General features: G+C 41.4%; 1 protein-coding gene across 2 annotated transcripts in view; it reads right to left on the reverse strand.

Moving 5' to 3' along the window:
• The window catches only part of snx8a (sorting nexin 8a), a 68,767-nt gene extending 55,089 nt beyond the window's left edge, over positions 1 to 13,678 (reverse strand). For both annotated transcript variants that reach the window (XM_059979809.1, XM_059979808.1), the window contains exons 1-3: positions 13,462 to 13,678; positions 2,186 to 2,313; positions 1,342 to 1,474 (exon numbers count right to left, since the gene is read on the reverse strand). In XM_059979809.1, coding sequence (XP_059835792.1) covers positions 1,342 to 1,474; positions 2,186 to 2,313; positions 13,462 to 13,483 — 283 coding nt within the window. In that variant the 5' untranslated portion in view covers positions 13,484 to 13,678. The remainder of the gene's footprint in view (positions 1 to 1,341; positions 1,475 to 2,185; positions 2,314 to 13,461) is intronic.
• Between the last annotated feature and the right edge of the window lie 1,156 nt (positions 13,679 to 14,834).

Consider the following 14,834-nt stretch of genomic DNA (forward strand, 5'->3'; position numbering starts at 1 on the left):
AGATCATTTAAAACCTGGGATTAATAGGCTAGGATGAGCATGGCCAGAAAAGTTACCCGTGTATTTTCACTAAATGCAATCTGCACTGTTACTTTGAATCACACCAACACTGCAGGAATGCCTTCATCCCAGGGAGTACAGATATTTAAGAAAGTTGCACATTCTCAGGGGCAGATGGTGATAGTATTAATTGTTTTTTTTTCCTACATCACGATCATTTTGATAGTGAACTTAATCACCAAAATGTTAAAAGTCACATCTTACCATTTACTTCTTTGGAGAGTGAAAGTTCCACATCAGCACTGAATAATATGCCTCCTAAACTTCCTGGTCAAAAGCTGCCTCAGCTCCCAATGTATTAGGAGTGATAAACGAAGGCCCCTACCTCCTTCCAATCATCACAAAGACTCCATCTACTCATTTTTCAGGACCTTCAGTTGCAGCACTCCTTGCAGATTCTTGAGATCCCAGAGGTCTGGGATCCTCTGCTGCCTTACCTCTGGAAACTGCTAAAATTCAATAGAGTTCCCTGTTCTGCTAATCTTGTATGGTACACAGAACTTCGTGGGAAGTCGTGCTGCTGCCACAATACCGGAATCACCCATATATTTCAAAATTACACCTATTTCCTTACTGATACAGGGGTCCAATTTCTGATGCATAAAATTTTCATTTCCAGCTGAGTCACAGTAAGCCACACAGTGACTGGATAAGTGGCACTTATCCAGTTGCAGGTCTCAACAGAATCTCAATAAATCTCCTGAGGCACTCTCGTAAAAATATTCCAAAATCATTGATAAGTGGATAATGACTGACTGCAACTTGGAGAGGGTTCAGAGGAGATTCACAAGGACGATTCCAGGAATGAAAAAGGTTATCAATCGAGGAACATTTGATGGCTCCAGGCCTGTACTCACCGGAAGCAGGGTGGGGGGAGGAGGGATATCATTGAAATTTTCTTGAATATTGAAAGGTTTAATCAGAGTAAATGTGGAAAGGGTGTTTCCCACGGCGGGGGAGTCTAGGACAAGAGGGCACAGCCTCAGGATAGAAGGGCATCCATTTAAAACAGATGCAGAGAAATTTCTTTAGCCAAAGAGTGGTGAATTTGTTACCACAGACAGCTGTGGAAGCCAGGTCACTGGGTTCATTTAAGGCAGAGATTGATAGGTTCTTGATTGGACACAGCATCCAGGGTTACAGGGAGAAGGCCAGGGAGTGGGGCTGAGGAAGAGAAAAAAGGATCTGCCATGATTGAATGGCAGAGCAGACCAAATGGCCTAATTCCGCTCCTATGCCTTATGATTATAAAGCTTTGCACTGAGGAAGAACTCAACTTACCTTGTGCAATATTCTCCAACAGTTTGGCTGAAGGCTGTTTCCCCTGTTGAGCTAGGGCAATCAACACCAGACCTTTGTACAGAGCAGACTTTGAGAGAGGTTCTTCCTTTGATGATTCTACTAGTTCAGCAATCTGGAACCACAGCACACAAAAATAAGTCAAACTAATAAAATGAGCAAAGAAAATCTTCTCTCCGGGTGAGATAAATATGGCTGTCTGAGAGGCTCATGTATGAAACATGATGACTAATACTTAAGCAAAAAGTACTTACTGGCTATAAAGTGCTTGGAGACTTTATAAGTCCACATTCACAAGCAACTATTGAAATGGTGCAGCTTGAAGTCTTTACAACGCAGTACCACTGATCAATTGATAGCTTTATATACTAAAGTAAAACTCCACAATAATTCCCTATTCAATCCCATTAGTTCAGCCTCTTACTCAGGTGCTGGTTCCCACAATCCTTTCCCACCAGGCTCTGTTTCTGAATCTTCCTTGGAACTTGTCTGATCCACAGGGAAATACTGTATTCTACTGTGTGTCATTTGTCATTTGAAAAAAGTAAATTACAAGTTTATTGGAGTAGTAATAGAATAATATTCAACAAACTGGAAAATTTACTCATCCAGAAAGTATCTGGATTAATAGTATTTTACTACTCTAACTCAAATGCCAGTGTCCAAAATATAATCTGCATAATCCACCTCAGTTATTAACTCTCCAACTTTTAACATTTCCATGTACCTATACACCACTCAAAAAGGCCCTCCAGAAATTTACATCCTCTATCTAAATTTTTACATCATAAGCCTATCAGTTCATGCAAAGAGATTGCTAACTTACCTGGTTTTGTATAATGGGTGGCAGCTTCGTTCTATTCAACAGCTTGTGAAAGACACTTCCCTGGACTCGGTCCTCCTGCTTACAGCAAATTGCTTCATATACTTCTCGGTAATAGGGTGGCACATCACCTAGAGTAAAAGATGAAGGTATTGATTGAATAAAAATAGCAAATTCCAAGGGTCACCTCCCTACATCTTTCAGCCAGATGAAGCACCTTGACCCAAAACATCAATTGTCCGCTTCCCTTCACAGATGCTGCCCAACCGAATGAGTTCCTCTGGTCTCCAGATTCCAATGTCCTTAGTCTCGTCTCTACTACGTACAAGGTTAAAGTCAACAAAGCACATGGAAACCCACAGATTCCCCAAGTCACAAATTAGCCTGACTTGCAAAATCACCATTTGTTCACTGCCAACAAGCCTAAGCCCTCAAATTCCCTACCCAACCTATGGGAGCCTCATTCTACAGACTAAAGTTGACAGCAGCTTCCTTGGGCAACAAAAGCTGACCTTGCATTTTACGCCCACAACATTGGTCTCCCCATTACCTGTTGTTATTGTACAACTCAACAATATTTTAAGAACTCACTGCTCATCCTGCTCTAGCCTCTACCAATTTCATTTCTGTTTCTCCTCTGTCAAGTTAAGTCACTTTTATTGTCATTTCGACCATAACTGCTGGTACAGTACACAGTAAAAATGAGACGACGTTTTTTCAGGACCATGGTGTTACAAGACACAGTTCAAAAACTAGACTGAATTACGTAAAAAAGAAACAACACAGAGAAAGCTACACTAGACTACAGACCTACACAGGACTGTGTAAAGTGCACAAAAACAGTGCAGGTATTACAATAAATAATAAACAGGACAATAGGGCAAGGTGTCAGTCCAGGCTCTGGGTATTGAGGAGTCTGATAGCTTGGGGAAAGAAACTGTTACATAGTCTGGACATGAGAGCCTGAATGCTTCGGAGCCTTTTCCCAGACGGCAGGAGGGAGAAGAGATTGTATGAGGGGTAATGAGGTCCTTCATAATGCTGTTTCCTTTGTGGATGCAGCGTGTAGTGTAAATGTCCGTGATGGTGGGAAGAGAGACCCTGATGACCTTCTCAGCTGACCTTACTATCTGCTGCAGGGTCTTGCGATCCGAGATGGTGGAATTTCCGAACCAGGCAGTGATGCAGCTGCTCAGGATGCTTTCAATACAACCCTTGTAGAATGTGATGAGGATGGGGGGTGGGAGATGGACTTTCCTCAGCCTTCGCAGAAAGTAGAGATGCTGCTGGGCTTTCTTTGCTATGGAGCTGGTGTTGAGGGACCAGGTGAGATTCTCCGTCAAGTGAACACCAAGAAATTGGTGCTCTTTACGATCTCTACCGAGGAGCCATCGATGTTCAGCGGGGAGTGGTCGCTCCATGCCCTCCTGAAGTCAACAACCATCTCTTTTGTTTTGCTCACATTCAGAGACAGGTTGATGGCTCTGCACCAGTCCATTAGCGGCTGCACTTAACGGCTCGAGATAATTTCCATAATTATTCAAAAATTCCATTGTTAGATCATGATACTACTCAGAAAATAAACAGTGAATTAGGAGGTTCAAAAAAGTGACAAAAGCCTCATCAGTATCAATGTATTTAAGAACAATTTATGCAAAGCCTATGGCTACAAAGCAATGGCGATCAGTCGGTATACAGGAGAGACACAGATTGGCCAGTTGAGTGATGTCACAACAGCTTCACACTCAATGTCAGCAGGACCAAGGAATTGATTATGGACTTAGGAAGGAGAATTCAGAACTCACTGAGGGGTCTGCGGTGGTTAGGATGATCAGTTTCAGGTCTGCAGACATCAACATTTCAGAGGATCTCTCCTGGGGCCCAACACACTGATGCAATCATGAAGAAGGCATGCCAGTGGGTTCCACTTCTTTATGAGTTTGATGAAATTTGGTATGTCACCGAAGACTTGCAAATTACTACAGATGTATGGTGGAGAGCAATCTGAAAGGTTGCAACAGCGCCAGATATGAAGGCTCCAGTGTGCAGGTTCAGAGGATTGATGGTGAGGCATAATGCTCAAGAAGGCAGCATTCAATTAAGGTCCCTCGCTATCTGGGAGATGCACTCATCTCGCTACAAGCACTGGGGAGGAGGCAAAGGAGCCTGAAGCCCTTCACTCAACAATTCAAGAACAGCTTCTTCCCGCCCATCAGATTTTTTTGAACAATCCAAGAACACTACCTTATGATTCATCTTTTGCACTATTTATTTACTGTAACGTAGTAATTTTTCTGAACAGGCAGTCCCCAGGTTACGTATAAGCTCCATTCCTGAGTCCGTCTTTAATTTGGATTTGTATGAAGTCGGAACACGTACATCCGGTATTATTTAGCGTCAGTTAGTCAAACATTTGTCTCAGTATACAGTATATATTTTACCTTTCTATTGTTACGAATGTGCCGCAACTCTGAGGGGCCGAAGGGTACAAAGTCGTCCACTCCTTTTTGAGAATCGCAAGATCGCTATTAATTCGGGTCTGAGACCCAGGAAATGAGAAAGAGACGTCCAGAATTCACAAGGCTTGGAATGTGTCCTGACCTCAGCAAAATGGAACCATTGATAACGGCTATTGTCTCTTGGAGACGGAATTGTGTATTGAGTACTGTACTGTTCGTTGAAGCCCCTCAGGGGTTGACTAGAGTGGGTTGGTTGAGGGATTGCATCATCCCAACCTGACTGACATCTGAGACCCCGTGAGTAAGGGTAACAGAGAGCTTGGGGAACAACCCCTTTAGACGCACCAGGAGAAACGCTGGAAATCCAGTGACAGCGTTTTATAGCGACAGCCGGTGGAGGCTTGTGTGCGTCCTCCCTTGCCAGGGTGGCGGGCTCATCACGGAAGAACGGCTTAGCTACAGGAGAGGCCACGAGTGAACGGCCACACCAACGAGACTCCGACGGATTGAAATCATAAAAGGAAAGCCGGCAAGTTTTTCTCCCAAAACTCACTCTCTCTCCAACCATTGAAAACCCAGCGGTCCCCAAAGGCTGCAGCCTGCATGAACTGAGTGAACTTATATTTCCATCAGACAATACGTTATCCCCTAGACAACGATAGAGCTTATTTCTTATTATTATTATACCCAAACTTTTAGATTTAGTATTGACGACGTATATTATCTGTATATTTGCATTGATATTATTTTTGTGTATTTTTACTAATAAATACTGTTAAGAATATTATCATCAGATTTCAACGGACCTCTCTATCTTTGCTGGTAAGTGACCCAGTTACGGGGTTTATAACACTATGCATATAAAACACTTAATATGTATTCCAATAATTAAACCACTGCATTGCTTAGTAATAATTATAGCTTTCATCGGGGCAGGGCCTTTCATATACTCCATTATTCTCACTTTATCCGTTATCTTTTAAAATTGTTCCGATCATTGACTGACTGTAGCCTAACGCTTTTCCAATGACCAATGGCATTTCACCTCTTTCCAAACGCTTTATTATTTCCACTTTATTTTCAATCGCGATCGCTTCCTGTCAATGGAACAGAAACACTGCGGGCAGCAGCTCCCGAGCTTTGCCGGCTCCCGGGGTCCGCTGGGTCCTAAGGACCATCGCATTGAGACAGGCTAAATGAGACAAGTAGTGGCTGTGCTGGGTTTGGGTATTTGATCCTCCACAATATTCCGCGTGGGAATTTAAACTGGTGGTGGCAGTGTTTTTTTTAATGAGGTCGAGTTGCGAGCTCTACATCAACCCAGCACGGATGGTACGAGAGTCACTGGATCAATATCAACCCGGCATGGGAACGTTCTATCACTGGATCAGACTTGGGAAACTCCGTTCTCCAGCCCAGCGCTGATCTCACCACTAGCCGACTGGAACGGGGGGGGGGGGGGGGGGGGGGGGCGGGTCAAGGTGAATCTTACTAAGAAAAATTTAAGCCAAATACAAAGTTAAACACCCAACACAGTGTCAACGGCAACGACTTAAAATGGCGGACAGCGTTCTCCTTCCTCAGTTCATAAGTATGAGTTGTCTGTAAGTCGGACATTCGTAACTCAGGGACTACCTGTATTCTATTATACTACTGCCATAAAACAACAAATCTCAGGACATATGTCAGTGAACCTGATTCTGAATTTATCTGTGCGAAGTAATATTTCTTGTACATTCAAAGAAAAACAAAACTTAAATATCATTTTTTTCATACTCCTATACAATGTTTTCTCACTATCATTAGGTGCTTAGACTAAAATATATATTTTTTTGAAATCATTAGTCAACACCAAAACTGTGTGGGTATTAGAAGAAAGGTCACCTTTGTCTCTCAACAGTAACACCTTGGTAAGATGGTTCGGGATTACAAACCTCACTCACATCTAATTTTTACATAATGCACTTCAGGCAACTGATTTTATTTGTGGACTAAATTTACTAAAAAGTGAACAATTATCATGAAGATCATTGGTTATCATTACAGCACTAGGCAGAGTGATGTTTCCTAATCGATATCCTGATGAAATAAGATTACAGAAATTGCAACCACTGCCTTGTAGAACTCTGGGAGAGAAAAAAGCTGAAATGAAAATCCAAAGTGGAAGCTGCACAGTGATGAAGGGGGCTTACAATTTACCTCAACTCTACACTACTTTAGCTCTACACTTCCTGCAAACAAGTTTGCACAATTGAAAGGACATGTGCAACTATTAATCAGCTAGCAAAGACCTGGGCTTTTGTTCTCAGATCAGTACAGTTTCATTGTGTTATAATAAATGGAAAGTCAAATTATCAGCTGTAAACATGCATTAATCAGCACAGATGCATCTGTAAGGGGTTGTTACTAACAGCAGGAGAGATCATTACACCTCAAAATGCGACAGTTCCAGCCAATAACATTTTCCCATCAAATCCTGTTCCTGATTGCACACCAACTATCAAGAAAGTTGCAACCAGCAATATCAACCAAATGAGAAGCTCTCCCATTTGAGGGCATTGTTGGCAGGGATGGTAGTGTTTCTGTTGATGTGGGGATAACACAAGTTACCAGCAATGTACACAATCTGGCAGCAACAGAACTTGATTGCAACTCACCTACAAACAGATGATTATGTGATCCAATCATAGCATCAGTTGTGACTCTGATCATTCATTGCTTCTTAGAGCTGTAAATAACTTTATGGCAACTAAAAGCTATCAAATTTTCACATCAGACTATCAAAACCTTCAGAGGCTCAATGGGATACAACAAAGAATTGCAATCTTGTAATCCACTGAAATCATAGCATAAAATGATTGGGTTGCTTAAGTACTGAACTAACTCTTTGCACAAAGATACCCAGCTATCAAAAATAAATAAGATACATCTTTGCCTGTTTGAAAGCAAAATAATTCAAATGAGGAAAATTTGAAATGAAAACAAAAAATTATTGTAAGTACTCAGGTAGGATGCCATCTGTGAGAGAGAAACCATTTCAAGAGAGCCAGGTAAAGTTAAAAAAAAAGTTTTAATTTGTAGAGAAGGAGAAATGGAAAGAATCGCTATAATTAAGCAGAGACCAAGAGAGATGAAATGATACAAATACTGGTGGTGACTGGGGAAGGTGATGAAGGTTTGTTAATTGCAGCTGAAGATCTAGACAAGGATTATCAAGAATGCCTGTTCATTTGTAAGCAAAAGATCAACGCACAAAGGCTAAAAACAGCTCCAATGCCATATTCAAGTTTGCTGACACCATTCTCAAGGCCAAATCAAAGGTGGTGATGAATCAGCATATAGCAGGAGGTTGAAAGTAAGTGATGCCACAACAGCCTCTTACTCAATATCTACAAGACCAAGGACCTGCTTATTGACTACAGGAGGAGGAACTAGAGAGCCATGAGCCAGTCCTTATCGAGGTGGGGGAAAATCAGAATTGGAGAGGTTTGCCAACTTCAAGTTACTCAGTGTTAGCATTTCAGAGGACCTGTCCTTTTACAAAGAAAGCACAACAGTGCCTGTACTTACTTATAAGTTTACGAAAATACAGCAAGGCATCTACTGTACAACTTTGACTAACTCCTATCAATGTGTGGTGAAGAGTATATTGGAATCACCCATGCCCTCAAATAGAAAATCCTACAAAAAGTAGTGGATATGAGTTGAGGACATGAGTTAAGAGTTAGGGGGCAAAAGTTTAGGGGTAACACAAGGGGAAATTTCTTTACTCAGAGATTGGTAGTTGTGTGGAACAAGCTCCCAGTAGAAGTGGTAAAGGCAGGCTTGATACTGTCATTTAAAGTAAAATTGGATAGGAAAGGAATGGAGGGTTATGGGCTGAGTGCAGGTCGGTGGGATTTGGTGAGAGTAAGCATTTGGCACGGACCAGAAGGGCTGAGATGGCCTGTTTTCCTGCTGTAATTGTTATATGGTTAATGATATGGCCTAGTCCATCACAGGGAAAGCCCTCCCCGCCACTGGCGCACATCTACATGAAATGTTGCTGCAGGAAAGCAGCATCCATTATCAGGGACCCCTACCACCTAGGTCACGTTCCCTCCCCACTGCTGCCATCAGAAGGGTAGAACAGGAGCTTCAAAACTCACACCACACAACCCCTCAGCCGTCAGGCTCTTGAACCACAAAGGATAACGTCAATCAAGTTCATTTGCCTCATCACAACCTATGGACTCACTTTCAAGGACTCTTCATCTCATGTTCTCATCATTTATTGTTTAATTAATTTATTTTTATTATTATTTCTTTCTTTTGTACTTGCAATTTGTTGTCCTTTGCACTCTGGTTGTATGCCCAACTGGTGTGGTCTTTCATTGATTCTATTAAAAGGTATTGGCTTTATTCAGTATGCCCACAAGAAAAAAATTATATATCTTGACATATATGTAATTTGATAATAAATTTACTTTAAATATTTAAAATCAGAGTGAGATAATGTACAGTTGCGCAAATGCATGCAAAGGGCTGATCAAGGTGACAAACCACGTCTGGGAAGATGTAGGCAATAAGCAGATGGCTCAGTACACTGAATATCACTAACCAGGAATCAGCTGTTATACGGCAGCTCAAATGGTTCTTAAACATAACAGTTCTTAGAGTGATAATGTAAAAAAAAGTCCAAGTGATTTACACAGTCAGTTAGGAGAGATTTTTCTAGAAGTAACTAATTCCTTGATGTCACGACGTTACTGCTGATCCCAGCCAAAATATGCTTTGCCCAAAGGATTTACAATGAAGGAAATAAAACAGCTTAAAGGCACCGACCTTTCCTTGGCGAAACCTTGCTCCAGTCCTTTTTGCTCTTTAGCAGGGACTATCTTGGATTCAGGTTACTAATTCCTTCCAAACGAAGATTAAATACGGTTGAACCTGTTTCACCACAGACAACACCAACTTTTCTTGATCCTTCAGGTTTTCTGTACTTCAATAAATCATGGTCATGTGACAGTCACAAAATACCCACAGGAACATAACACTTGGAACATAGAAGATTGAGGGGAGATTTGATAGAGGTATATAAAATTATGAGGGGTATAGATAGGGTAAATGCAAGCAGGCTTTTTCCACTGAGGTTGAATGGAACTACAACTAGAGGTTAAGGGTAAAAGGTGAAAAGTTTAAGGGGAACATGAAGGGAAATTTCTTCAGAGTCATGAGAGTGTGGAATGAGTTGCCAGCGCAAGTGATGCATGTGAGCCCCATTTCAATGTTTAAGAGAAGCTTAGATAGTTACATGTATGGCAAGGGTATGGAGGGCTGTGGTCCTGGTGCAGGTTGATGGGACTAAACTGGATGAGCTGAAGGACCTGTTTCTGGCTGTACTTTTCTATGACTCTATGATCGTTTGTAGCAAAGCCTCAGATGTAAGCTGCTTAACAGGTAGTTTTTGAGTGCAGCAAGCCTAAAAATCTCCAATCTATACAAACTAATTTATAAACTTAAGTGAAAATAAACTTTCTTAAGCCATGAGAGATGTAGGCATAATCCATGTAAAATAAATCATAAATATAAGCAACTGTACTATCTCTTACAGTATATTCCTTTTTGTTATCACTGAAAGGCTGGCATACAAAAGTTTACCCGCCAAGACCAGAGATTCTTATTGACACAGTGTGCCTATAAAGTTTCAATGTTTCCATATTTAAGAAGCTGGTACAAGAAACAAGTTATGAACCAGAAAATCTCTATATAGCTTTTGGTCTTATCAGCTGGGATGATATTGTTTCAAAGCTTGAAGACGGACTGATTATCGTCAGATCTTTCTATATTATTTTGCATCTGAATCAATCAGCTCAAACAGAGCTGGTCCCAACTCAGATTTTCTGAACAATTCTGCTTAAATATTTATTCAGTAATGCTTCAGAAGGATATCTTCAGACAAGTTCCAATGGAAAACACTTTAATCTTAAATGAAAATCAAACCCAAGGTGTTCTCGCTTATTAAATCGGCTTTGCCAATGTTGCATCACTTATTAGTCATTCAAAGGAAAGACTGAAATGTTTAATGGATTGTTTTTCTTGTTTCCAATGGTTTCAATCTAAAAATTGCAAACAAATCAACAAGTTAATTGTCCTTGTGAAGAGCAAATAAAAAGAGAAATGTTCACTTACCTGGACTTAACCATCTCAGAAATCCTGACCTGGAAACCAAGTTCAGTGCTGCTTTGGAAAGGGCAAGACAGCCTTAACACTAATGCTATTGACAAATTGATCCAGCTATAATCTCTGCATACTTGTCTTCCTATAATGGAGGAGTGAAACATCGACCCCTTACTTCAATACTGAAAGGAAAGTAACATTTACAAGACCAGTGTGAATTATCTGCCATGAGCCTGAGATGCTCCTGCAAGTATGCTTCCTCCCCTACCCCCATCTTCTTACTCTGACTGCTCCCCTTCCTGTCCTGAAGAAGGGTCTTGCCCATAAATGTCGACTGTTCACCCTTTTCCATAGATGCTGCCTGGCCTGCTGAGTTCCTCCAGTAAGTGTGTGTGTGGGTGTGTGTTTTAATATCCTAGACATAATAAAGTCTCACCTTTCCAAGATACCCAGCCGTGAAGAAGGGTCTTAGCCCTAAACATCAACTGTTCATTCATTTCCTGAGTTAGTCCAGCAATTTGTGTGCGCTGCTCAAGATACCCAATATGTTTTCCTGATGGAGAGGTAAGAAAACTTACATGTCTTAACCAATGGATGAAAACTGGCTAAACCTTCAAAGACTAAAAAGGGACTGGATTTTTTGTTCTAATTGTGTTCTTTGTTGTAAATCTGGTTGCTTTCTATTGCACTTGTGAAAGCTGCTTATCTGATGCTATGAACCTGCGATACTGCTGCAAGTAATTTTTCCATTGTACCTGTGCATTTGACAATAAAATTGATTTTGACATATTCACAGTGAGCTTGCCACTAGCAAATGTCGGCCTGAATGCCCCAAATTCCATTTGGTGTGCAAGAAAATCCCTTAAAAATCAGTTGCTTTAGACCAGCAAATGGAAGGTCAACACAAAGACGACTAGGAGGGAGTCAACCCTGAGACATTTTGGCCTAGCCAGATAAAGTGATACTCACCATCAGTATTGAGTTTACATGCATAAATTGCAAAAAGACCCATTTGTCAAGCAACAAATGACCCAGCCACTCAGCAAACTGCGCTGGTATCTGGCAACTCACCAGAGCTCACCAACAATTTCCTGAGCCTTTGGTTGCCCATAAGTCACAAGAATAACTATATTTAAAACGTTGACTGTTGTATTGCATTATGCATTAACAATAGCAACACTACACAGTGGCAAGCATCATAATATTCATTAGTACATAGACAACAGAACAATAATAAAAATTTAAAACAAGTATACTGTTCAAAATTGGTTGGCACTCCAGTTTTAACTCAAGAATTGCTTTATGAACATAACATTCCTGCTTTTGTACTCCAGCTGCCATTCATGAAATACATCTCACAAGCATTACCAATTATTCTCTTATATGTCCAGCCACAGTTGAGGATTTATGCACAAAAGACACCATCTAGGTCCCAGACCCTTCCACAACTTTAGAATTGTGCCATTCAATCCATATTGTCTCTCTTCATTCATCCAATTTTATTGAAAGGTGAAGAAAATGTCTTTACATATTAAACTAGCATAATAGGACACAGACCTAATAACTATTTTAAGAAAGCTGTACATATTTCAGTACTTAATTCAAACAGATATTCCATTCTAATACTGAGGAAATACTAGATTGTCAGAGGTAATGCTTCAGGATGAATCCTTTTACTGGCTCGATGTGCTTACCTGAATAAGAAAGTTTCCACAGCATGATCAGAACACCAGAAAATCCTTCAAATAGCCAGAATTATATTTACCCATACAATCAATATCCTATGTCAGATCACCTTCCCCTTTTTTTATATAATTAGCAACAAGTTGTTACTTTTAACAGCTCAAGGAGTCGATTCTCTGGTTATGTGGCAGTTTTTGGCAATGAGATTCAGAAAATACCAGTTCTTCAATGCAACGTGTTACTAACAGGAAATTAAAATATTCGACAACTGAGGGGAGCAAAACAGGCTTGATTTTTCATTCTATTCCAACATCATGATGAAATAAAAGGCAGATTAAAAGAAAATGTTTAACTTGGCTTAGTATTTGATCGAGTATATTATTGTTCTTGCATTCATAAAAAAAGGAACTTGCTACCCACAATTCTATGCAAAGATGTTAACTTTTAAACGTTACAAATAAGTACATTCCACATTACTGAATACTGTCCTGCATGTAAATAAACGTCGAGACGAAGCACGATGTTCGGTTGACAACCCATATTACTAACACAGCATTGCCAAATAATAGAAAATAAATGCAAAAAGCAGCTTTATATTGTCTTAAATTTTAAATCTAATCATATTTAAACAATATAATTTGCACATTTTATATACCGTTATTTACAACGCACAAAAAACTCCTTGAAGGGCCGTGCACTGTGAAGAACCACGGTATTTGAAGTTGGGACAATGAAGAGGGCAGAAGGTCTTGATTATCAAGAGGCTGAGAGTAAGAACAAGGCGACCCACGGTGAGGGGCAAGGGGCAGGAGGAAGATGGCGAGAGGGGCTGGGGGGTGTCTCCCGTGTGCAGCGCTGCCAACTCCCGGGCATTTCTATCCAACACAGTCCCCAGCAGGGAAAGGACTTGGTTTTAGCCCCTCCGGAGTGAGCACTCGCCCTGCCGCCTGGCGGAAAGTTGTCTTCCCGCTCTCCTACCTTCTGTGATCTCCGTCTCCATGGCCCGATCATGTGAGCCGGACAGCCGCCGACTGATTCCCGCAGTAATAAACACGATGCAGCATTAATCAGTAATGTCATTAAACTCCGCTCCCGATATTTTAGTTAAACTGCCGTCCTCTCCATATTTTCTCTCTGTTCACCACTCCGATCGCTTGTCCGAGCTTTGCACCCACTCGCTCCAGTCTGGCCCCTCTCCCCGCGCATGCGCCTCGGTCAGGCTCTCCGAGCCCGATCGGGACGGCGGGACGGCGAGACGGCGAGACGGCGAGACGGCCAGCCTTTCTCCTCGCGGGCCGACCGAAAGCGGCGCCGAGACTCCGTTTTCCCGGTTCACTGAGCCTTAAAATCTCCACAATGTTCCAGAATGCCTTCATCCGACCAAATGCCGATTTCAAATTCAAGTCCTGCTCCTGAAAAATTGACTAATTTTCCGCTGCAGTGCCGAAGCATATTGCTGTCTTGTCCATACCGCACCAACCGCCGCCGCTGGGCATTAAATGTGCAGTCCTTCATGCATGTTGTTGTAGTTTAAATTGCAGTGTTTCAGAGCAGCGACTTGAAAGTTTTACTATCAGCGGCAGATGTGATATATGGCGGCAGGGAGTTCTAAACTGGAATGGTCCTGGGATACAGTGAGTAGTGGTAGCAGTCCTTGTTGGTGTGGATGGTCTTGTAGTTCAGGGATTGGTTTTGTCGGGTTGCTGGTCTGTTATCCTAATTACACAAAAGGTGACTAATGCTGGATGGAGTTAATGAGTTTCCTTGTAAATTGTAGTAAGCCTCGCTATTGTGCGGCGTCTTGGGAGGGTATCCCATTTGAGGTGGAGAAGCATACTTGTATCACTACGGGTCTTTCTATAATCACGGGTTACAAACCTGGCAGCTCTTCTCTGGATTTTCTCAAGGTTATTGATGTGAATGGTTTTGTAGGGATCCTAAATGGCACTACAGTATTAAGTCTCGGATGGACGAGAGTTTTATAAGCAATTTATTTTGTGGTTTTTGAGCAATTCCAAAAGTTACACCTTAAAAGGCCAAGGATTTTGTTGGAACTTGAAATGGTTTGGTTGATGTGTTTTGCCCAGCTAAGGTTATCTGACAGTTCAATGCCCAAGTAGGGGTGATGTTTTACTTCCTGGAGTGCAGCGTTTCCCATGAAGTAATGATGATGATAAAAAATTTTCTTGTGGGTCATTCTCATAATGTAGCACTTTGAGATGTTAAATTTCACCTGCCAGGAGGACTCACACTTGCACAGTGAATTAATGTCTTGTTGAAGGGTATTGCAGTCATTTGGAGAAGTTATGGGTCTGTGCAGAATCAGGTCATCTGCAAAGTCTAACTTCACA

The sequence above is a fragment of the Hypanus sabinus genome, chromosome 9 (assembly GCF_030144855.1).
Source record: "Hypanus sabinus isolate sHypSab1 chromosome 9, sHypSab1.hap1, whole genome shotgun sequence".
Lineage (NCBI taxonomy): Eukaryota > Metazoa > Chordata > Chondrichthyes > Myliobatiformes > Dasyatidae > Hypanus > Hypanus sabinus.